Source organism: Sinocyclocheilus rhinocerous, unplaced genomic scaffold (genome assembly GCF_001515625.1).
Source record: "Sinocyclocheilus rhinocerous isolate Xijiao unplaced genomic scaffold, SAMN03320098_v1.1 scaffold603, whole genome shotgun sequence".
In the NCBI taxonomy this organism is placed as follows: Eukaryota; Metazoa; Chordata; class Actinopteri; order Cypriniformes; family Cyprinidae; genus Sinocyclocheilus; species Sinocyclocheilus rhinocerous.
Genome location: NW_015656630.1, coordinates 2,342,053 through 2,365,077, shown reverse-complemented (window position 1 = coordinate 2,365,077; position 23,025 = coordinate 2,342,053). Strand labels below are relative to the sequence as shown.

At 39.2% G+C, this 23,025-nt stretch overlaps 1 protein-coding gene across 2 annotated transcripts in view; it reads left to right on the top strand.

Annotated features, from left to right (window-relative positions):
- Nucleotides 1–9,260, top strand: part of LOC107720675 (uncharacterized) — a 34,462-nt gene extending 25,202 nt beyond the window's left edge. Inside the window, exons 1-2 of one of the 2 annotated variants that reach the window (XM_016528455.1) lie at nucleotides 5,648–5,815; nucleotides 6,827–9,260. In XM_016528455.1, the coding sequence (XP_016383941.1) occupies nucleotides 6,860–8,623 (1,764 nt within the window). In that variant the 5' untranslated portion in view covers nucleotides 5,648–5,815; nucleotides 6,827–6,859 and the 3' untranslated portion in view covers nucleotides 8,624–9,260. Of the gene's footprint in view, nucleotides 1–5,647; nucleotides 5,816–6,826 lie in introns of those variants that run through there. The other variant, XM_016528456.1, reaches the window with a different exon arrangement.
- The last annotated feature ends 13,765 nt before the right edge of the window (nucleotides 9,261–23,025 follow it).

The window sequence follows — 23,025 nt, the reverse complement described above, 5'->3', positions numbered from 1 at the left end:
TATATATATATATGTGTGTGTGTGTGTGTGTGTGTGTGTGAGTGACCCTGGACCATAAGGGTACATTTTTAGAAATTGAAATTCATACATCTAAGCTGAATAAATATGCTTTCCATTGATGTAAGGATTGTACTATATATATATATATATATATAAACATTTTTTCACTATTAAAAACGTGTGTAACTAAAAGGAATTATAGAGACCAATAATAAATAAATAAATAAATATTTAGAGAGAATGAGTCATCATAAAGACTAACTTGATCAATCAGATTGTCTATTTAAATTTGGCCACATAAATGTTTACACAAATTAATGTTTTAAACGAATCCTGCACTATATATGCATGGATAGTATAATAGAGGGGACTTACACTTTTGGAGCTATTTGATGAATAAGAAATAATTCAGTGAAAAAGTGTAACAAAGTGCTGCAATACTAATTTTCATGGTTAACTGTTGCGAGATGTTTGACAGATGTTTCAGTGAAACCAATGGTCATGTTCACATGTTCATGTCACAACAGGGTCTTCTGACATCTGGACTATCAGACATTTGGGGTGTTGAGGGTGTCAGGGTGACGAAAACTGAGGGGAAACGTCTGTCTAGAGCTCCTCTTTCCTCTCATGGAATTTTTAAAACCGTGACTTTACATTTCATGCAGTTATAAACATTTGTTTCTCTCTTTTTTTGGCTTGGGGAATGTAACGCATACTGACGGTGTGCTTCCTTTCATCTTTTTGCGTTTTCTATCTGGCTCTCCCTCCCTGTCTCCCTCTCTCACACACACAGATTCGTTCCCCTCCCTCCCTCCCATTCGATTGATCAGAGGCTTGTGGGTGTCTTGGATGAGTCATATCAGCAATTTACCCAGTTTAAAGCATCTTTCAAATTACTTCCCTTCCAGTCGGGTTCCGTGCTGATAACTGATAACAGTTTTCGTTCCTACAAGGAGATCTGGAGGGCACTTGTGCGCTGGTGTTGTCGGGGCGCGCGTGTTTATGGCGCGTAACTGTGTATATGTGTTGTGCTGAGTGAGGTGCGCATGCGCGCGTCGTGTGCTCCGTAAACACCGAAAGTCATGGAACATGTGAAAGAAAACAAGAATGATGAAGACAATACCTGCAGGTTCATAAATGGATTGCTCCACTTAGTTTGACACCGTCGATTCTATAATAATTGAAGGTGACGAAAAAATATATATTTTGAATCATTCGTTTTTACTTTTTAAGGCTGTACTGTAAGTGTGGCCTACTCTTAAATGGCCACACTTTTTTTCTTGTTTACGTTTTATTCTGCAGTGTATCTTCTTTTGTTTCATCTTTATTTTTATGATACTTAATTTGCTCGTTTGTGTATTCCGTCGACTTAAATCTTCAAAAGGCTTTTCAGAAGACGCATAGCCTACCATATCTTTTTAAAATCTGTCAACGATGACACCAGTTTGATAGGCTGTTTTTCCTCTCTCTCTCTCTCTCCTAATATTTGCCTTGTTGCCAACTTTAAATGTGAAATGGGCAACATCAGAGAGGAACCATGAGTCACAACGCTTGGAATCACGTAATGATAGCGCCCTCTCCTGGATTTATTTCCAGGAGATATACACTCAGACAAAGCAGTTTATTAAATCCTCTTTACAATACATCATTGACAATATACTGAAGTCTTTAATTTAGTATTTTAAGCTACCCACATGAAAATACAGGTAAAATGTTGAATTCTATCTGTATACTTCAATGTGTACATTTTCTTGTAACCTTTCATTAAAATGTCAGCATTCCTTTGTCTTGAAAAAATAAAGAGAAACAAAGAAAAGACAAAAAATATGAATTTAAGTTGTAGACCCATGTATGACGAAACTACAAATATGTATAAACACGTGTTTTACATTAAATATGGCAAAACACAAGAATTATATAGTCACTATTGTCTTTCCGACTTCATGTGATTGTTTCTCGGCCACTTATTTATAAATATTATTTATAGAAAACATATTTGAGATTTTAGCCAATATTTGATTAGAAATAATTTACTTTTTTTGGCATTCATTTAAAAGTTGATCTTCATAGCCTACATTTTGTGAGCTAATTGGTGATTTGTAGGCTACATACTGGATTCCATATTATCCATCAGCCTGCATATTACGGGATTTGTTTAGCCTACTGAATTAAAAGTCATTGCGAAATATATTAAAACTTTACGTATCATAATAATATACATTCTTTTTTTCTGTCATTTCTTTCGAAATTCAAGTCTGCACTAATATTCACAACATAGGCAATTATTAATAACAGACTGACGACAGGTTAATAGATAGGCTATTTATGTTTTGTAAGGGGTGAATGCACAAAATACGTAAAATATTTGAAATGCGTTGTCTTGGCCTTTTTGTCTCTTAAAATGTGAGACATCACTATTTTTATTTTTCAGAATCGTATTAACTGAACTAATGCAAATGCGTGTTTTATTTGAACATCGCTTGCACCAAGTCCAAATGTTATGGGCGAGCTGATCCATCCTCTCTCTCCGTGTAAGAAAGAGAGATTGATGGCAGGGAACCGATGACTCTCGCTGATATCAATCGGCTCATTAACTCCAAATACGAAGCCCACCTCCGACGTAATATGTCACTGACCAAAGGGTTTCATCGCATAATTCGGCGAAAAGGCGCTTTGGTCTGTTCTCTAAACAAAAACGCATGAGATGCTGAACGCAAATATATTTGGAAACGAAATTTATTTTTCAATGATCATTATTGTCCTTTCAACAACTGCTAGCGGGCTTATTTATTACAGCGCAAAATGTCGTTTTCTGCGACAGAACATAAGGAACATGTTGGCGTTATCATCTGTCCATTTATCCATAAAATATTTTTGCTGACAAAAGTCATCAATTAAAAACGCGACAATAGGTAAACACTTTTGGTGAACGAGAAGCGCGCAGAACAGCTGTCCTATGAATGACGACGCGCGCGAGGACGGACTACGCTTCATTCGCAGTGTAACGAACTGTTCAAACTGTAAATATTGAGATATTCCGAGGTCAAACACTCCCCTGGGTCGAGATTATTGAAATTGGGACACCGCACAGAATAAATAAAACAAACAGATCACTGCTAGCCGCAAGTTAGTCCAGTGGCAACGGTCAAAGAGCGCATGCTGACACACAATGAACTGTCTCGTGTCTGGTTCTTCTTTGTCAATATTTACGTGGAAATTAGCTCACATAATTCGGTTTAAATCGTCAGCCTCAAGTGCCTAAATGTGTCACGGGGCTCATTCCGGACTGAGGCACCTTTCAGTCAGACATTTTCGACAAATCGGAGCCTATGCCTCAAGAGAGCAGTCGCTTACGAGAATTTGCCAAAACAGATGCGGTGCTCGTGTGTGGGCGCAAGGCTTGGGCTACACACCATTAAGCTCGAGCCGCAGCTGAGTAAAATATGCAATGGGAGAATTAATCGATCCCAGGACGATGTTTTTTTCAGTCTTGTGGGAGTATGAATTCTTTTATTCATGAGCGCGTGTTATGTCACTTCCATTAGGCGGTGGACATTTTTTGAGTGTATTTGAACATACATTTTCATAATTGCAGCCAATATGTCTGCAGAGCCCACAAAAACTTGACGAATCTTTTCCTTGTGTAGGTGTGAACAATAACTCTCATCATCCCATATACCCAGGAAAAACTTCAAAAGCGCTTTTATCTGCTATTTTGCCCAGTTCTCTTTGTTTTGCCTCAGTTTTTAACATATAATGTATTCATTCTCTTCTTGAGTGGGCATTTTGGGTCCTGCATGAAGTGCATGGGCAGTTATGAGGAGGTGAGTCAGCGCGGGGGATGGAGAGCGCTGGTTAAGGGTCGCAACTGCGCTAATGCTGAGTGGCAGTCGATAATGCCAAGCCGTATCAAAATCTGACCCCTGGCCCTTGGAGCTCTTAAATTATTCGCCACCAAGGTAGAAAAGGACACGCATTCACACTCATAGCTATACGCGCTTTCCCGTGAACCCCTTTGTTGCATGCCGCATTTTCCTTTACAGAATAAAAGGTCATTTCCCCGTCAACTTAAATAGCATACGTTATTTCTTGGCACCGTATAGCTGTTGGAAAATATTGATACAATCAGGCCTCGCAGGTATACCTCTCTGGAGCGTAAAATGCAGCATTTTTAAGTGGCAGCCTTAAAATGAATGGTTTGCAGTGAATCTTTGCATCATTTTAGTTTAAGCAAAGTTGGTTGTATATGGTTCTTGAACTGTTTATGTGGTTCTTTGATTTTTATTATTATTATTTATTAATTAAATGTTTTACTTTTCTTTTTCAATGTTTCGTTATGGATTCTTTAGATCAGCGTATTGGTTTATGGGTTCTCTAAAGCACCAGTACGTACGGTAGGCTACAAAGGTTCTTAAAAATGTTTTGCAGTGACCGTGGCTGCAAAACCCATTAGGTTCGAATTCAAACCCATTTTCATCAATCTGATTAAGTAGGGTACCTGGAAATAACAATAACAATAAAAGACAAATAAAAAGCAAACATACACGATATAATAGGATTAGGTAGGACGGATCTCAAAGTTTCATGCCAATTCAAGAACACGAGTCTATTGGATGCAACCTTTGAAAATACTGAAATAAGGTTCCCACTCTATAATGAGACAGCTTTGATGCTGCCATTTCGAGTGTGGCTCGTGGGACTTCAATATCCGCACTGCAACTAATCCAATTACACGAATCATAAACTGTGATTGGCGGGATTGCTGTTGGCTCCAATGCCACGCGAGCGTTTTCCAATTAGGCCTATTCCTAAAACCTACAGTATTGATGTAAAGGTTCTAAACCACGTCAGACGAAATTCTTAACTCGAAAAGCATAATTGCGAGAGAGAGAACGCCATGGTTGCACTCTTCATGAAACATCTGGACTATTTCTGGATTATTTGTAGGTCAATTGAGTCAACTGAAGCTACCTGTACATGCATATAATTAAAAAAATACATGTTAATGTGAAAACATTACATGAGAATGACGTTAGAGACAGATGGATGAAAGTCAGGGGCGACAGGAGACAAAGAGCGGAAAATTAAACGAGCTCGGGAAATTGAGCGGAAGTAGAGCAGTGAAGCTGAACCGCCTGCGTCACGGTGGGTGCAGCAGTTCGGTCTCTCTCCAGCTCTGATTAAGGCCACCTCGCAAACAATCAACAGGCCAAAAGGGTCTGCTAAGTAAGTGACAGTGTCAAATTTTGCTAGGTATACATAGTATACCCTATAAATACATCATATGTATTGCGAATAAACGGATATTTAAACTTAAATGTATAATGTTCAAAACAGCAAATCGCCAGTGTTCAATGAACTCAGCTAGAATTAGATTTAGTTTCTGTATTAGTTAATTTAGCAGTGGTGCTTTCACTGTGTACCACAGTGCTCCATTCTTAATGGAGAGACTGTTTCATTCATGCAATCTCTGTCCATTCATCAGAGCACCGTAGCGTACACTCTTGAGTTCAAACGAGACACGAAATTCTTATCAATGGAGAGTTCTGACGTCAACAGCGGCGCGATGACTCGTGAATCACGTGTCCAGACGCGTCTATACAAAGGGGAGTTGCGCTGTCCGTGGTCCTGAAAAAAAGCACGCTCCGCATTCATCTCTCAACAAGACAGATCGAAGTGTGTTTCAAATCATTCTTGTGGGAAGCAAACTTACTTTAACTCAAGTTTTAAATGAACTTAAGGATAGCGGTTGTTTCCAAACCTCATTTAAGAAGCACAAGGTTTTGAGTTCCAGCTAATTTGTTCGGGAAATCAGGTAAGTGCTCTGCCATTCCTACACGCACTCGATAAATAGTTTATAGTTCCCTATAAAAACAAAGAGAAGCCATGAAGGACTAGAGATAAGTCTTCCGCTGATACCTACTTTGAGATGATATTGAATCTAAGTGCAAGTCATTCAAGGAGATACAGGTCGACCGATCAACAAGCGTTTCATTCATAAATTTCTAAACGCCTTTTTTTTCTTCTTTTGTAAGAGTACACGATCCGCATCAGTATCTTTCCGACAAGGTAATCTTGATATGTGATGTCTATGTTTTTTCTTTGTTAAAGCAATAAATAATAATAATAATAAATAATATTTTGGGATCGTGTGCGTTGGAATGAGGATTTTAAATAAATCTTAAGACTAGTTGGCTGGGAGTTCATTCTTTGAAAATCGAAAGGAGGGAGAGAACGTACAAACTAATAAATGAACGATCAAATTGCTTTTATATGAATGAATAAAAAGAAAAATATGTTGACTGACATAGTAGGTTTTTCTCGCAGTTTGCATTTCAGGAGAGAGTGAGAGAAAGCTCATGTGAATTTATAAGGTTTTATTCAGGCATGCTTTCGATTCCCTTGCAAGTCAAGAAAGACAATTTACACTGTTGTTTTAATGTAGTCATTAACCATATGTCGCCTTGTTGTGGCGTTTCGCTAATCCGACTCTAGAAATGATAGGTGAGGAGGCAACCAGGAAATTCGCTCGATATTGCCTTTATACCTAGTCTCCGTGTGGACTCACTTTAATTAAAGCAGCACAATTAATTTGTAAGATTTAAAAAGTGGTAGTGTATTGTGCTGACAACGTACTGCTGTAAAACAAGCGCAAGTTGTAATATTCTATCATACTAATTCAGTTAAACAGATTTCAGCTCATGCACGTTATAATGCTGTAGAGACCAGATGTTAAAATATCAGTGTCAATCAAATGTATAGTCTTGTTAATGCTCAGAAAAAAAAACACAAATTAATCACCATTTATTTCTTTTGTCTTTGTCAGGTGCTCCCCTCTCCCCCATCCTGTCCTCTCTGCATGGTCATGTTCTGCTGTTGCTACCCCTCCAGCACCTCAGCTCTCCTGTTATTCCTCCTCAGCCTCACCCCCCTGCTGGCCCTGGCTGGCCCTGCACCTCAGCAGAGATCTTCAGTCAGCAGCAGCATCAATGAGGCTCTCAACTTGGCAAAAGAGGACCCGGGGGCAGCAGAAGGAGCTGCTTGGACACATAGGAAAGTGGACAGCCTGCTCCAGAAACCCTTGGGACAGGAACATGTCTCAGATATGGACTCTGCCAGTTCTCTAGCCTCGGTTCTGCTTGAGGCTCTTGACCACCCAGTTAGAGTGAAGATGACCCAGGGGGATTTTGAAGAAGGACTCGCGATAGAGGCAATGAGGAATCAGGGAGACCTTGAGCAGGACACAAAGAAATCGGCAGAGGTAGTACAGCAAGGGGAGGGAAATTGGGGACAAGAAAAGCCAAAAGATGAAAGTGAGAGTGTGAAGGAGGACGAAGTGAATACGGCTGAAGGAACGGCCGGGCAGAGTAAGTCTAACGTGGCCAACCCCCTCCAGCGCAAAACCAGGGGCTATTTCCAAAACATTGACCTCGGGCTACAAGACAATGAGATCCTCCCGCCTCTAAAAGGCTATAAAGCCTATAACCAGCAACTGGCCCAGGCGACCAAGAAGCTTAAGTGGCAGGAGGAGCGAACTAGAAACCCATCCCAGCTTGACAGAAACTTCATGGATGATTTCGATTTTGTGGAAGAAGAGGAGGAGATTCTGACCCGCAAGGAGGAGGAGGCACGGGCACGGGCAGAGCAGGAGGAGGTGAGGCGGCAGGAGGCCGAGGCACAGGAGGCGCGTGAGGAGGAGCAGAGATTGGCAGACATCGCCTCTGACATGCTTCTGGAGTATATGGGCAGGAAGCAGAAAGCATCGTCCTACATGAGAGACATGAAGGCGGCGGCTCTTCTAAACAACGTGGCTGAGGACAAGCGCTCAAACGAGGTGGAGGATAACGACGACAATGATGAGATGGATCCCCAGACCATCGACAAGTTGATAGAGATTTCCAGCAAGCTGCACTTGCCTGCTGACGATGTGGTCGAAATAATCAGCGACGTTCAGGAGAAGAAAAAAAAGAGGAAGGATTTACCCCCGAGCAACACCCCTCGTTTCCGCCCTCTAGTTCCTCTCAAAGCCAAGCCGAGGCCTCAGGCATATCAATATCCTAAGTCACCTAAGAAATCCTCTTATACAGTCGATCCATATAAGAAATGGTACAAGGAGAAAAACAAAGGCAAGCTCAGCAAGCAGGACTACTGGTTTAAGCCGCAGAAGCAGTTTCTGGCCTATCCCTCGTTCCCCTATTATCAGAAGCCATATCGAGCCTATTACCCGGTCTACTTCCCGCCCCCCAAGCCGCGGTTCTATACAAATCCCGCTCTGTCGTTTGACTACAACTTTGGGGGCTCCATGGGGTACGGTCTGAAGCCTCCAAGCCGTAGGTACAGAGACAGGCCCAAGGCCAGGGACTGGAAATTGGCACAAGCCCCGCAACGCTCCCAGAGCCCCTACCCACAACCGGACACTGTCATATCTAATTACATTCTCCCCCATCCCCGAACTTACCAGGCTCTCCCTATGCCCAAACCACGTTCTCCTCAGAGTGGGAGAGCACCTTCTTACATCTACCCACCAGACTATGTGTACGATGAGCCGGAGTCTCCACAGGGGAGCGATGAAGAACTGGAGAACTTCATTGAGAAGATTTATTACAACCGTAGGTTATTTTAGTCAGCTGGGAGTTCAGGATATTCTAAAGCGATGAAACAAGCGATGAAAGAGTGAGGAGAAAAAGCTGACAGGGAGTTTGAGCGACAGGGCTGTGAAAAGACAGTTAGGTGTTTCTTCTCCACTCTTGTGTTTTGATACATTCCAAATCAGGAACGGAAGAGATGGTGCTGCTATATCAGAACCTCTCTGCGTGCACTCATTTGGTTTCTCTCGCAGTTTACATTTTAATTTGGTGAGAGAATACACAGGTGAATTTGTAAGGTTTCATTCAGGTATGTTTTTGATTCTCTTGCATGTGGAAAAAAATACAAAAGATAAAACAAAAAGAAACCAAAAACAAGCAGACAAAATGGTCAAAGAAAACATTTTGGTGCCAATTGCAAGAGACCCATGTTTATACAAAGATTTATTTTCTTTAGGAAACAATTGATTAATTGAAAAGCAAAGCTTGGGGTTGCATTCTTGATACTGCAGGGCACAGTAATAATTGCTATGGCACTAGTTACACAAACAAGTAACTGTCAAATTATTACAGGCTTTTCCTGAGGGTCTGTTTGATTGTTTTGATCAATGTTCATATTGCCTTAATACTGATCACTGTTTTCGCTCATCCATGTGCATGCAGGTCTTGCACCACAAAAAAAAAGAATTCTGTCACGCACGCTGTAAACAATGCTTGAAACTAAATCTTCCATTTTATTCACAGAAATGCAAAATGATGAATATCTTTGCTAGGTGGGTGCCCTGTCAATCCGCTTGGTGGAATACCTGTACACAGGTGATTTACTGTAAACTTAACATCTTGCCAAAATTTCGAACACATTTTAAAAATGCCCCTGTTGCTGTGGGTTACCTCCAATGTTCAACCACTGAGTACAGTATCTTTGTCTTGAGAGCCAAAAGAACACTGTATAGTAATGTTTGTTCCTAAAAAAGGTTTAAAATGTCTGAAGTTTGTGAGGAATACTCTAAGAGTGAACAGTTTGCACGTCTATCTGTATTTGCATCTTTAAAAAAAACACAAAAAAAACAAACAAACAAAAAAAGACAAATTTGGGGAGAATTTCCTTCATCAAACTGTGATTATTTTAAAAATTAATAAAAAGAAGAAAAAAATACAAAACAAAGAAAGACAACTCTAATTACTATAGCAAGTGTTTTCATCAGTGAACTGTCTTGTGAAAGGAATTTGTTGTCGTCAACTTCCCGATTGTAAGTTGTACAGTGTCAAATAAACAAGTGTGTGTGCAATGTGTAAATAACAGCATGTTGATTACTAGTTTTGCTATATGACGAAAATAAAAGCAATTATTTTATTAAAGTCAGTTTTTTTAACAAATGTCTTATTGGAACGTCTTTGATCAGATCCTGAGCAGAAATTAATTAATTTCTGTACCACAGAGGGTTCTTGCCAGGATGATATTTGCCGTTTCTTATCTCACCTGTAGCAGAAATTGCATTTGACGTCACAGAGAGTTTGAACCAGCATGCCCAGTACATCTTTGAATTTTATCTCTATTTTCCACAAGCTTTTTCTCATGCTGTATTACAGCTGAACACTGAAAACACAAACTGACTGACTACAGAGACAATTTATTCTCCAGCTACTCACATACCTACAAAGATCTCTAATGAAACAGATAGATATGCAGCTCTATGATTCTTAAAAAACCTTTACGAGTCACGGCCACCACATTACTCATGGCATCCTGTTCCTCAACAAGCATTCATCGGAACATGTTGTGATTATTAAGACTGAACATGTTTACCAAACATCAGAGCAAAACATGTACAGAATTACGTGAAAGAAGATGTAAGTGCATCTGAATGCAAGCTGTTCAGCAAAATGATGCTGTTCAATAAGACGCCACTAGATGAAAGTCATTCGCTAATAAAAAGAACTTGGAATAATAAAAGGCGAGTAATGTGATGGGAATAGACATGGAGACACACTGAGACCAAATGAAAGAGAGGGGTGGGGAGAGAGAAAGCTGCAGTGATTAATGAGTCACATGATTGACGGGTGAGTCATCTACTGCCATGCACCACTGCAGAACCTCAAGCACTTATACCCTCTCCCTCTCTCTCTCTCTCTCTCTCTCCCTCTCTCTCTCATACACACACACACACACACACACACAGAGGCACAAACACCAGCCCACTCCCCCACACCCTGACTTTGGACACAATGCAGAACTCAATTATGCTCAAAAACACCTGCATTAGGCAAGACGCAAACACACCTATTGCCAGAAGGCCTTGCCGTCTAATTCAAACTACACAGCGTTTGGTTAAAACACCACCAAGACCTCACGGCGACCGATAATAGTGGGGTTTAACCCCAAACAGACGTTCATTATCGTGCTGATGCACTCTAAACATCTACGGCTTCCCATCCAACAGCACTTAGAGGTGGATCCCGCTGCAAATTAACCATTGCAGCAGCAGAAGATTTTCCATTAGTGACCAGAGTGCAGCGGCTACGGGGGACAGTTGTGTATGAGGCTCTGATGTGTTTCTCTCATTCTTTTTCTTTCAGCTTTTGTGTCGAAAACGCAGAGGGCCGTGAATGAGCATAAGTGCAGCGAAGTCTCAAGGCGCTGCTGTTGGAGGCTGGTGAGTCATGGCCACTTACGTTCTGCCTCAACCTCCATTCTCAAACAGTTTCATTGAAATATGCAAAGAGTCTGTTAAGTTACGGCGGTACTTGCTGTAAATGGACGCCTGACTCTTCAAAACCTTCACACACGAAATGTTCCGAGTCATTAATATACGCCGCGGCTCGAGCTGTTGCTCGGGCACGTGATCGCACGTACGCACGCGTGCGCATGCAAAAACCAGGCATAAACACAGCCTGATGACAGTGGCGCCAGTACTTCAGAGGTAAAAAGTGGCTGATAATGACTGTGACTCAGACAACAGCTCTAATGATGCATTCTGCCGAGCCGACCGACCAACACAGCACGGGAAAAAACACTCTCGGATGAAACTTTCTCTAAGGTGCTTCAAAGTGCCTTGAAGCTCTCTGCTGCCTTTGTAGATAGACAGCCCCCATTTATGCCCTTCCTGGATTTCAGTGATTAGCCATAATTGAACAGAATCGTTTAAATCTCGGAGAGGGTCATGTTTCCAGGTTGTTAAAAAAAATGATAAAATAAAAAATTCCTCTTCCCCTCGATCCTTTTCTGTATGCCAAACCTTTATGCATGATGATAATTACCATCTAATTACCATTCAATTATACCCTCTGCTCTCGCCATAAGAGCTGATTGCCAGAGTCTGCCGTTGTGTCTCACAGGATGCGCATTTACGCCGGTTTCTGGCGTCGAAACGATTTTGGCGTCCGTCGATTTTGAATGTACCTTCGCTGTCATGTTGTAATGTATGGCAGCGGATACGCCTTTAATATGTCACGTTCTAGAGGTTTCATTTTAAAGACGGTGTGAAATGATTTTCTTTCGGAATCAATTCAAAATGTTACATTTCACCCGCCGGGGGGAGAATGATCTTTGACAGCACTGGCAGGGGAGGCAGGCGTCAGGCTCTCGGCTCCCAGCATGCACCAGCAGTCATGTTTCCATTAAAGGGCTTTGTGTGCTCTGACAGTACAAGAGGAACGCCATCTATCACGTTATAACGTCTGATTAATGTGGCTTGCTATCTTTATTGAAGTGCATTGATGTAAATGGAAGTATGGAAACGCAAGCTAAAAAGTGCTGATCACGATCGGCACTCCAGAAACACCTGCAGAAGGTTAACAGCGAGTGGAAAAACAACATCAACATTTCATTCATCTGCCGGTTGGGTCGGTGCCGCATTTAAAAAAAGAAAAGGAGGAGGTGAAGAGGGTTGAGGAGCTGATAGAGCCAGAGAGAATGGAGGGAGCGAGTGAAACCGAGAGAATAAAGGTGAAGGTCTGGGTGACTCACTCTCTATAAGTACTTATCCAGCAGCTCTGTAAAGTGGCCGACCACCTTCAGAGTAACAAGCTCATTGCCTGGCTTCTATAGCGCTGAACACTCTCATATATATATATACACATATATATATATATATATATATATTTACGGGTGTTTCTGCATCTGTGGGCACTTTTTATTAAAGGTTATAGATTTCAAATAGATTTCAATGCTTTTCATTTTGTTGTTTGTTTTTTGCCATGCCTTCAGCATATTTTTGGTATCTTAATTGACCCAGACTTACAATCTTAAAATACAAAACCCAGTCATAAAATTATGTGTGTATATAATTTTATATTTATTTATTAAATAAACATAATTTATCATAAATTTTAATGTTTTACATTACCTTTTACATACTTTAAAAATTTTATTTTTTTTAAGTTATTATTTTTTAATTTACTTTTTAGTCAACAGTGTCAGTGAGGAGCTAGTGATGAAATATGAGACATGATGTGTAAAGAAAAAAATCAAAGGAATTACGTCTGAGCTCAGTGTGTTTGGTTAAGCTGTTTTGTTTAAGCAATTTTAATAAATCATGTGAGGATATATTACATTTTAGTTATTAATTAAACATTTAAAATGTAATTTCCATCACACAATGTTATTAAACACAAATTATTTGTGTCTAATAAAATGCTGTGGTGGAAACAAGTTTTTAAATATGTTTTAAATGTGTTTAAAGGCTACACTTTATTTTAAGGTGTACATTGTAATTATATATTTAAGTTCTGAATAATATTAATTAACAATGTGTACTAGGGTTAGGATTAGGGTTTGGTTTAGGGCTAGTTGCATGAGATGTACTGTTGCAAAATGTACTGTTATTATTAAGCGCATGTACAAGGACACTGTAAAATAGCCTTTTTATTAAATATTTTTATTAACATATGTTTAAACATGTAAGATGTGATAAAAAGGACATTGCAGACAACAAGGCCTTTGATTAAGTGCGTATATACTGTTGGAAATTGTCAACAGACAAATTACATGAGAGAGTTAGAAGTGTGTTTTAAGAGAGTCTATTTTCTAAAAGCCCACAGGGACAACACTTGAACACACACTCATAGATATTGCTCCACATGCACTCACACTCACTCTTTGGTATATATTAGGTGCACACTGTGTGTGTGTAAACAGCCCTCTTGTCTCAAGGGCGTAATCCATTTGATGTTTACATCAAGTGCTATTGTGGCATATGGGGTAAAATGTCCCTCAGGGGTGTTTATCCTCAGCTGGGAGTCCAGACTGCTGACTGACTGAGGCAGACGAGGTCTGACACCTGAGCTCCACTGCTGTCACTCTTTACAGCAAATCTGCTTGTGAGCCATTGAGATTCATCAAATATTGAAGGGCCACAGTTTCCGTGCCATGAGAAGAAGGGGTTAGGGAGAGAGAACGAGAGAGCAGATAAACAAAAAGAGGTTGCTCATACGGAAACGGGAGGTCAGTGAGATGGCGGGGACGGTTAATGACGGACAAGCAGCCCAAGTGGGGTAAGTGAGCTCTCCACGAGTACAACATTTAACTGCTGATGTTTTGCTAGCGTCAGGGTGAGTTAAAAGGTCTCGGCTGGGGAAACTCAAGCCTCTGAGTGTAACTTGTAGGCGGATGGATTAATTGATAACCTCCCGTTGAGGGGTAAACAGCAGTAATTGAGACTGACTGTCAAGGCACTGTCCAAGGAAAAGCCCAGCCATGTGTTAGGGATTTTATTAAAATGTAGAAACAAATAAACAAAAACAATATAAACATGTATTTTTACTCTTCACTCTTTCTTTTAAAAATACAGAATGTTTTCGACTGACCAAAGCGACAAGGAAGAAAACTCTCTACTGGACCAACGGGAACAGGTCAGAGGTGTTCTTTATTTTTAATGGACCAATCAGTAGGCCTACACAGATTAATAATTATGTCACTAAGCGATTTTTTTTTTAGCACAGTTAACCTCAATATTATATTACTGCTGTTTCAATGATTGTCATTCTACGGTTTGAGTTAAGAGGAAAACCGTGCCTATATAGAGATTTGACATTTGCCTTGTCCAAATACCCACACTTGCGGTCTTTGCACTTGACCACTTGAACACTTATATGATGTAATTCCTGTATTTGGCCCAAGTGTTCAAGTGAGGATGAAGACCACAAGTGTGTGTCGCAACCCGTGCGGAGCCGAACCGTGCCGTGCCGTACTGAGCCGTGCGGAGCCGAGTCGTACCACGCAGTGGAAAAGCGCCACAACACGGAAGTGACTAAAACTGCAATTCATCGACTGGCCACTAGAGGCTGGCTCCAAAAGGCCCAACTTTACAGCAGAAAAAAACATGTTTACAGCCTGGTACATAAAGTGGTTTTGGTCTATATAGCTAATTTTGCCCTTCATGACAACTGTGAGGGGGGTGAATTTTTTTATAACTCATCCGTTTAAATTATATTAAGCCTTAAAGTTCTGCATAATTAAGGGCGTGGCCACTTGAGTGACAGGTGGATTGCCGCTGCTGTCAGCACCGTCGAGCTAGGTGGGCGTGGCTTCAGCAACCAGCTCCCGCCTCTTTGCCCATTTTCGATTATCCAGGGGTGACGTGTGGTGACACGATGCCAAGATGGCGACGACCGGCTCTGCCCACTTTGAGCTTCAAAAACGCTCTTCAGAAACCTACGGGTGACGTCACGGACACTACGTCCATGTTTTTATACAGTCTATGGATTGCGTAAAAAAAATAGAGCAAAACGCGAAACGCCGCATAGAGACAAGGGTAAACATCGCAGGGTCTTGAGACATTTTAAAAATTTTACTTTATTTATTTAAACTTTCTGTGATTAAAAATGTCTGAAAAAGCAAGGAGACGCAGCGCTCATGTTTACATATAAAAACACTTAAAAAGCAGCGGAAGTGAACGCAAAAACATGCTCTGTGTGAACTGTACCTTAACCCTGTTACTCATTCTCTTCTATTTCATTATGGGCTGCTTAACAGGCCGTTTCATGCGAGGAAGGGAGCTGTTGTGTTACACAGGAGAAATCTGAATCCGACCAGACCCCAAACATTGCTCAGGCCTTGACAGCGACTCCAGTACACACACAGAGTATGTCTAAGCCTGTTACTGTTAGCCAGCTGATAAATGCTTACACTGATAATATGGATAAGGTACATTAAAAATGCTGAACAGTTTGTCCTTGTGCAAATGTTCAGCACTGAAATGCTAATGCTGTTTACTCAGGTGGATGATGGGAAACAATGGCCAGCACACAGGCCTAAATTTACTCATGTCTTGGCTATTCTGAGCTGTTTGTTCTGTGGTAAAAAATAAAACATTGTAGAAATAACATGTATACATCGAGTGAAATACGTCTGATAGTGCTCACAGATCTTGTTGGCATAGGTGGAGTAGACTATGTGAAGTAATTAATTTATAATGAGTGTGTGCTTCAATAGCTATAGGAGTCGCCCTTGAACTCTGTTGGTACTGCTTGAAATCTCTCCCGATTGAAGACCAAAACATACCTCAGGTACAGTGAGAAACTCATGTTTGTCCTTAATGTGCAACTATATCAAATATAGGGCATGCTGTAATAGATTAATGCTCTGGTTTGTCTGCCCTTTTTGCACTAGATAGACTCTGGGGTTGGATTTCATTGATCTGGCATGCATTCAGTATCTTGTTGCAACCATTTCAGCTGGTTGTAAATTATGTAGCTGATTTAGCTTTGCAAAATATAATGTGTCATTGCCGTATGTGTGCACTAGATGGAGGAGTTCAGTAAATGTTTTGTTTCAGTTGCAGGCGGAAAGTGAGGATCTAACACTGCCCCCCAGTGGTGAGCGTTTGCACTACCAGCGAGACCCCAGGCCTCATTTTGGAGTAGCCCACTCCTCTCGCTCTGTGTCTTTCCCCCTGTGGGACAGTGATAGGCCGAGGGAGATGAAGATGGGAGAGGAGGAAGAGGAGGAGGAGACCGTGGAATCTGTCAGCTGTTGTCCTCACTGCCACCTTGGGCTGCCACGTGATACACTACGCTGGCATGAGGTAAGTAGACATGCCACACAAGTTACGTTCAGAATGCAATACTAGTATACTACATTATATTGCAGAAATAAAGTAATTTATATTTTTACTGCTCACTGAATACTGCACGTTATAAATAGTTTACTGTCTATATATTTATATTACACACACATTGTATATTGCTTTTTTCCAGTAAATACAATAATTAATCCTTAATTATATAAATGTAATAATATATAATAATTAGGTTCATTTTTCATGTATTGTAAAAAAAAATCATAACACAATCATAATCATAAATGTAGGCTAATTATAGCATAAAATAAATAAATGCTTAGATTATTATATTGTTATAATAATGTAAGAAATAATTAATTTAATAAAATACACATTTTTATGTGCATGTTGGTTATAGGAGTGAGGGATATACCAATAGGCACGATTAACCACTAGAAATGTGTCAACCGGTAGAGATTTTGGACTAACATCTTTATCGGTTACACGGTCACGTGACGTTGCTGTGCTATGTGTTCACGAAAATCATTTGTACGCGTTTTTAAAGTCCCCATGAAATCAAAATTAAAGTTTTTTAGGTGTTAGTATCAATATGTTAGTCTTAAGGTTATCTATAAGGCAGTGTGCTCCAAAACAGTGTCAAAATTCGCATTTAGAAGATATAAGCATTCAAAGCTTGCAGTTCGTCACTTCCGCCAAAACGGCTCAACGATTTTTTTTGACGTCACATCGTACTTCAGCTTCTCAAACTTTCTGTCCAATCAAATGCTCTCTAGAATCCGAAGCGCCCGCCCCCTACTCTAATAAATAGACGCTGAAGAACAACTTTTTGACACGACCTGCAAATTACCACAATAGATAAATAACTAGGCGTAGGTAAGTGGGAAGGTCCAAACTCCACCTCTGAGTCACAGTTATCAGAAGCCTGCATGTTGCCAGATGTTGAGGGGGTCCATTTGCGGTACAGATTTAATGCCGTCATGGACCGCATCACCAAAAATATGGAGTATTTTTATACATTTGATTACTTGATACAATGTAGCATTTATGATGTATATCATTGCCGTGAAATAAAATTACTCATATTGTGATATAAGATTTTAGTCATATTGCTGACCCAGTTGGTTATTAGAGACAACATAAAAATAGTATGAAAAAAAATTGATTTACTTAAGAATGGTACATTTTTCTGAATTTGCTTTCACTGTTGTTTGATTTCTGTCTTTTTTTTGTACAGGCAAAGTGTCTGTTGAGGGGCGGGGCTGCTTGATATGTCCCGCCCTGTCTTCCTGTTTCAGTTAAAATGACGTCAACGCATAGAGTAACGCTGCGTGTTTCTAAGCATTTCAGGGGACCTTTAAGCATTGCTGTTTAAAAACAAGTGATTGTACTCCATTGAAACACAACCAGCAGCGAAAGAGAACTAATTTTGCTATGCATGCTGTCTGAGAGGCGCGAGCACGTGAAGTTATTTTTGCCGCTTTACACTCTTAAAAATAAAGATGCTTCAAAAGGTTCTTCAAGCGATAGAAGAACCATTTTTGGTTCCACAAAGAACCATTCAGTCAAAGGTTCTTTAAAGAACCATCTCTTTCTTACCTTTTTATAATCTGAAGAACCTTCTTTCGCCACAAAGAACCTTTTGTGAAACAGAAAGGTTCTTCAGATGTTAAAGGTTCTTTATGGAACCATTTAGACAAAAAGGTTCTTCAATGGCATCGTGAAGCACCTTTATTTTTAAGAGTGTATATGCCTTGAAAGTTAAATACACACACTTGTATGTGTCAAAATGCCCTTCTTTGCAAGTATCCTTGTAAACTTTAGTAATATTTAGGTCTTACATGAAAGCAAACAGCTGAGAAAGAAAACACATTTGTAACAGTATTGGATCCGAGCAGCTCTTAAAGTGACAGCAGTCTAATATTCCTGCTGTCGGTCATTCACGTTAATCAAACAACAAAAGAAAGAATATCTATCACTGCTGTTGACTAAATCACTTTTGTAACTTTAATAAGAAGAAATATATATTTCATTTACAGTGAAAAATATGGAGTATTTTTATACATTTGATTACTTGATACAATGTAGCATTTATGATGTATATCATTGCCGTGAAATAAAATTACTCATATTGTGATATAAGATTTTAGTCATATTGCTGACCCAGTTGGTTATTAGAGACAACATAAAAATAGTATGAAAAAAAATTGATTTACTTAAGAATGGTACATTTTTCTGAATTTGCTTTCACTGTTGTTTGATTTCTGTCTTTTTTTTGTACAGGCAAAGTGTCTGTTGTTTGATGGACAGAGAAACAGTTTGTCTTAAAAAAACTGAGCAACTGTCGCCCCGTCTGTTGATGGCTACCTAAAATAAGCTATGAAATTGATGATATTTTTGTTCAGTCTTATTTTACCTGTTCAAGTTTTAATATATTTGTTCAGTAATATATTGTAAACAATTTAAGGACTGGCCTGTTTGAAATAATATAATTGCCTTTCAATAATACAGTATTACTGTTCTTTGAGGTCAAGAACAGCACTCAACTGTTTCACTGTTTCCAAGCGAAATCCAATTATTTATTTCAGCATTACATTACATGCTTTTTCATTTGTCAGCAGTGAGGAAATTGAACCTTTCAAGAGTCATGGATTTCTTGTATTTACTATTCACTGTGGTGCTTATTTTAGTCATACTATTATATGCTTGAAATGATGCTAATGCATTATGTGCAATGTTGTCAAATAGCATTTAACTAAGGATGAATAAGGAATGTCAAAAATGTACTGAATTGCCCAAAGTTTGCTAGCAATATGAAAAACATCATTGTTAAAACTTTGTACACGTGTACATTGAAATTGTTTCAAATAAAAATGTATACCGCCTGGTGTTTAGCTATATTGATGTGCTATAGACACATTTTTTAAACCTTTGTGTTTGATTACAGGCAAGCATGGAGGAATGAGCAGAGGCTGAGAGGCTCATTTCTCAAGCACAATCTTCACGTTTCAGGTGTTATCTGAGGCAGCCAAAACCTGGGTGACTCAAAGTTGCCTCATGCTGCGAGTTCACACATGGAGTGAATAGTCAACAAGGTTGAGTCTAGCAACATCCTAAAGCCAGAAGTGTCCATACACCATTGGCTTATGAGGCAAGACAGAATGCCAAAATGATTTTCACTGGTTTTCTAAATCAGAATAGGACACAGCTCCATTTACCATAAAAATAGACATGCAGTGTATTATGTTATTAATATGAGTATTTTGATTGGCCATATGTACATTTCTATATATATACACTACTGTGCAAAAGTCTTATGCTATTAGTATTTTCACAAAAAAAAAGGTTTTAAGTCAGTTAACGCTATCTTTTGCTCCAGTGTGTCAGTAGGAAATTTCAGTTCAAATTTCCAAACATTCCTTTAGCCATTAATTGTAATAACCCAATGAGATTTTTATTTGCACAAGGAGTCTGACAACAGAGATCTGATCTGATCATCATCCAGTCTGTCTGGAATGACATGAAGAAACAGAACAAACGGAGACAGACTAAATCCAGAAGAACTGTGGCGACGTCTCCAAGATGCTTCAAGAAACCTACCTGCAAAGCTACCTGAAAAACTATGGTCCCACCAAATGTTGATTTGATTTCCTAAACCTATTTAGGACATTATTTTTGACAGCATCCTCACTTTACAGCAGTTTTACACAAGTGCCTAAAACTTTTCACAGTACTGTAGCTTTGCAGGTAGGTTTCCTGAAGCATCTTGGAGACGTTGCCACAGTTCTTCTGGATTTAGTCTGTCTCAGTTTCTTCATGTAATCCCAGATGGATTCGATAATGGGTGAGATCAGATCTCTGTGTGGAGCATTGGCTGTTGTCAGACTCCTTGTGCATACAAATGTCTCAGTGGATGATTACAATTAATGGCAAAAGGAATGTTTGGAAATAACTATAATTGGCTTAAAACCATTTTTTTTTGGTTGTTGTTGTTGGTGAAAATACTAAAGGCCTAAGACTATTGCACAGTAAGTGTATACAAATGTATACAGACATCTCTTTGCATGGTATCAGCAATAAGTGCATGTACCAATATTGCAATATGATTTGTGCAAAGAATAGTCAACTTAAAGGGTTAGTTCACCCAAAAATGAAAATTCAGACATTAATTACTCACCCTCATGTCGTTCCAAACCCATAAGACCTTTGTTCATCTTTGGAACACAAATTAAGATATTTTTTATAAAATCTGATAAAAACATGCGTGCGCTGTCTATTGAACGTAAACAACGCTGATTACGTTGATTACGTTCTGGGGTACTCTCCAAAATGGTAGAAGACGGTAACTCGGGGAGAAGAATTGTTAAATAAATTATGTTATTATTGTTTTCTTTGCGCACAAAAAGTATTCTCGTAGCTTCGTAAATGACGGTTGAACCACTGATGTCACATGGACTATTTTACCAATGTCCTTGCTATGTTTCTGGGTCTGGGAACATTGCAGCTGCATTGCTGTCTACGGCGGGTCAGAGAGCTCTCAGATTTTATCAAAAATATCTTAATTTGTGTTCCAAAGATAAATGAAGGTCTTACGGGTTTGGAACGACATGAGGATGAGTAATTAATGACAGAATGTTCATTTTTGGGTGAACTTACCCTTTAAATCGATGCAAAATCGATATTGGGATGTGCAAGATAGATGACCAGGAAAAGGTCAAACAGCTAGGCCTAGATGAAGTTCTCAACAAGTTTGATTAAATGACTAATACTGAGCTCAAATGATCCAGTACTACAGCAAGGGTGCAACAGTAAAGTCTCACTCAAATGTGCATTATGGGGACATATGTTAAATTATCCATTCTGAGGACACCACTGTCTAAATAGATAAGGTTATCACTTGGAGTAGGATGAAAAGGATTTCAAAATCCAGGAAAATGCATGGAATTGTGGATGAAACCTTTGAAGATAACTGAAATTGTTCAGTGGGTTTGCGTACATGTGCTTTTTACAACAGGGCTTTGACTGATTACCCTCATGCAAACACTTTGAAGAAAGTCACCTTTAAAATAGAAACTTTAAATTGCTTGACTGGACAAATACAATTCAAGCCACCTATTCAGTTCCCCTTTCCTTCTTCCTGGTGATTTAAAGTTCCTTTCAGTTGCTAAAATATACCAGTGGAAAAATGTCCTTTCACTTAGAGTGTGGTGCAATCATTGTCATGCTGCAGTGCTCTTATCTCCAGCCCTGGTTCAGCTCTCAATAGGAATGTGTGGCCAAGAGGTGGGGTGCAAACTGGGAAACTGTTGGCAGCATTTGAGGGACACATCTGTGCTTCATCACTGGAGCCATATTCAGATTCCCCAGGCTTTACAAACTCCAAAGTATTCTTGGACTCCTGCATGGAGCAGCACAGATAACTTAGTACCTTTTAAAACAGTGTCTATATTTGAGACACTAAACTGTGAGTTAGTTTTGCATGTGTGTGTAAATAAACCTGAAAAAAGCTGCAATTCACACCAGGTTCACCCAGCTGTTACCCAACAAACACCCGCATTCACACAAAACTAAGACCACACTCATGTAGCCTAATACAAGAACCACATATGTATACATAGCCTATTAGTGGGTGTAACGGTATAACAGGATCTGAAATGGTTACAAATGTATTTCATGTAGCCTATTTAACAAATGGTCGGTATAAAGAGAGGTTCTCTAATTTTCAGAAAATGTTGATATTCAAGCTTTCAATTCAATCTTCGTTTCATGATTGTGCAATTTTCTAGCTAACTAGCTAGCTAGCTAAATAAATAAATATTTAAACTACCAGCATTAAGAACACAAATTACAAATTCACGTAACATTTTTTTAATCCAAGGTTGCAATTTTAGCTTAAATAAGGTAGGAATAGCTATAGTTTGAGATCAAATGTTCGTTTGTAGGATAAACGACATAAATTAACAAACAAAATTTTGTATTTATTTATTTTAAAATAATAATAATTTGGATAACAGGTTGAATGGCCGAGCTTGACGAAAATCTTAGTAATTAAAAATTTGTAACGCTTTTAAAGTATTTTATACAATGAATTTATATGAATTAAACATATTACGCAATTGTTGTACGATTTTATTTTGAATTTAGAAAATCAAGAACCTAAGACAACAGTTTTTCCAAACATATCTATATTGGATGTCTTTGCTACATTCAACTCAAACCTTCTCTGATCAAACATTTATTATTATATGTTTAACAAAAACCCGTTAGGGTGTGGTAATACAATTGGACCAATTGAATCGGCGAATGTACATTATTAATATTACATAAGATGAGTAACGCAATAAATTAAGCAAATGTTTAAAACAGACCAATGATTGAGCTCGCTACGTGACCTATATATTAATATTCATGAGCTCCTCGCC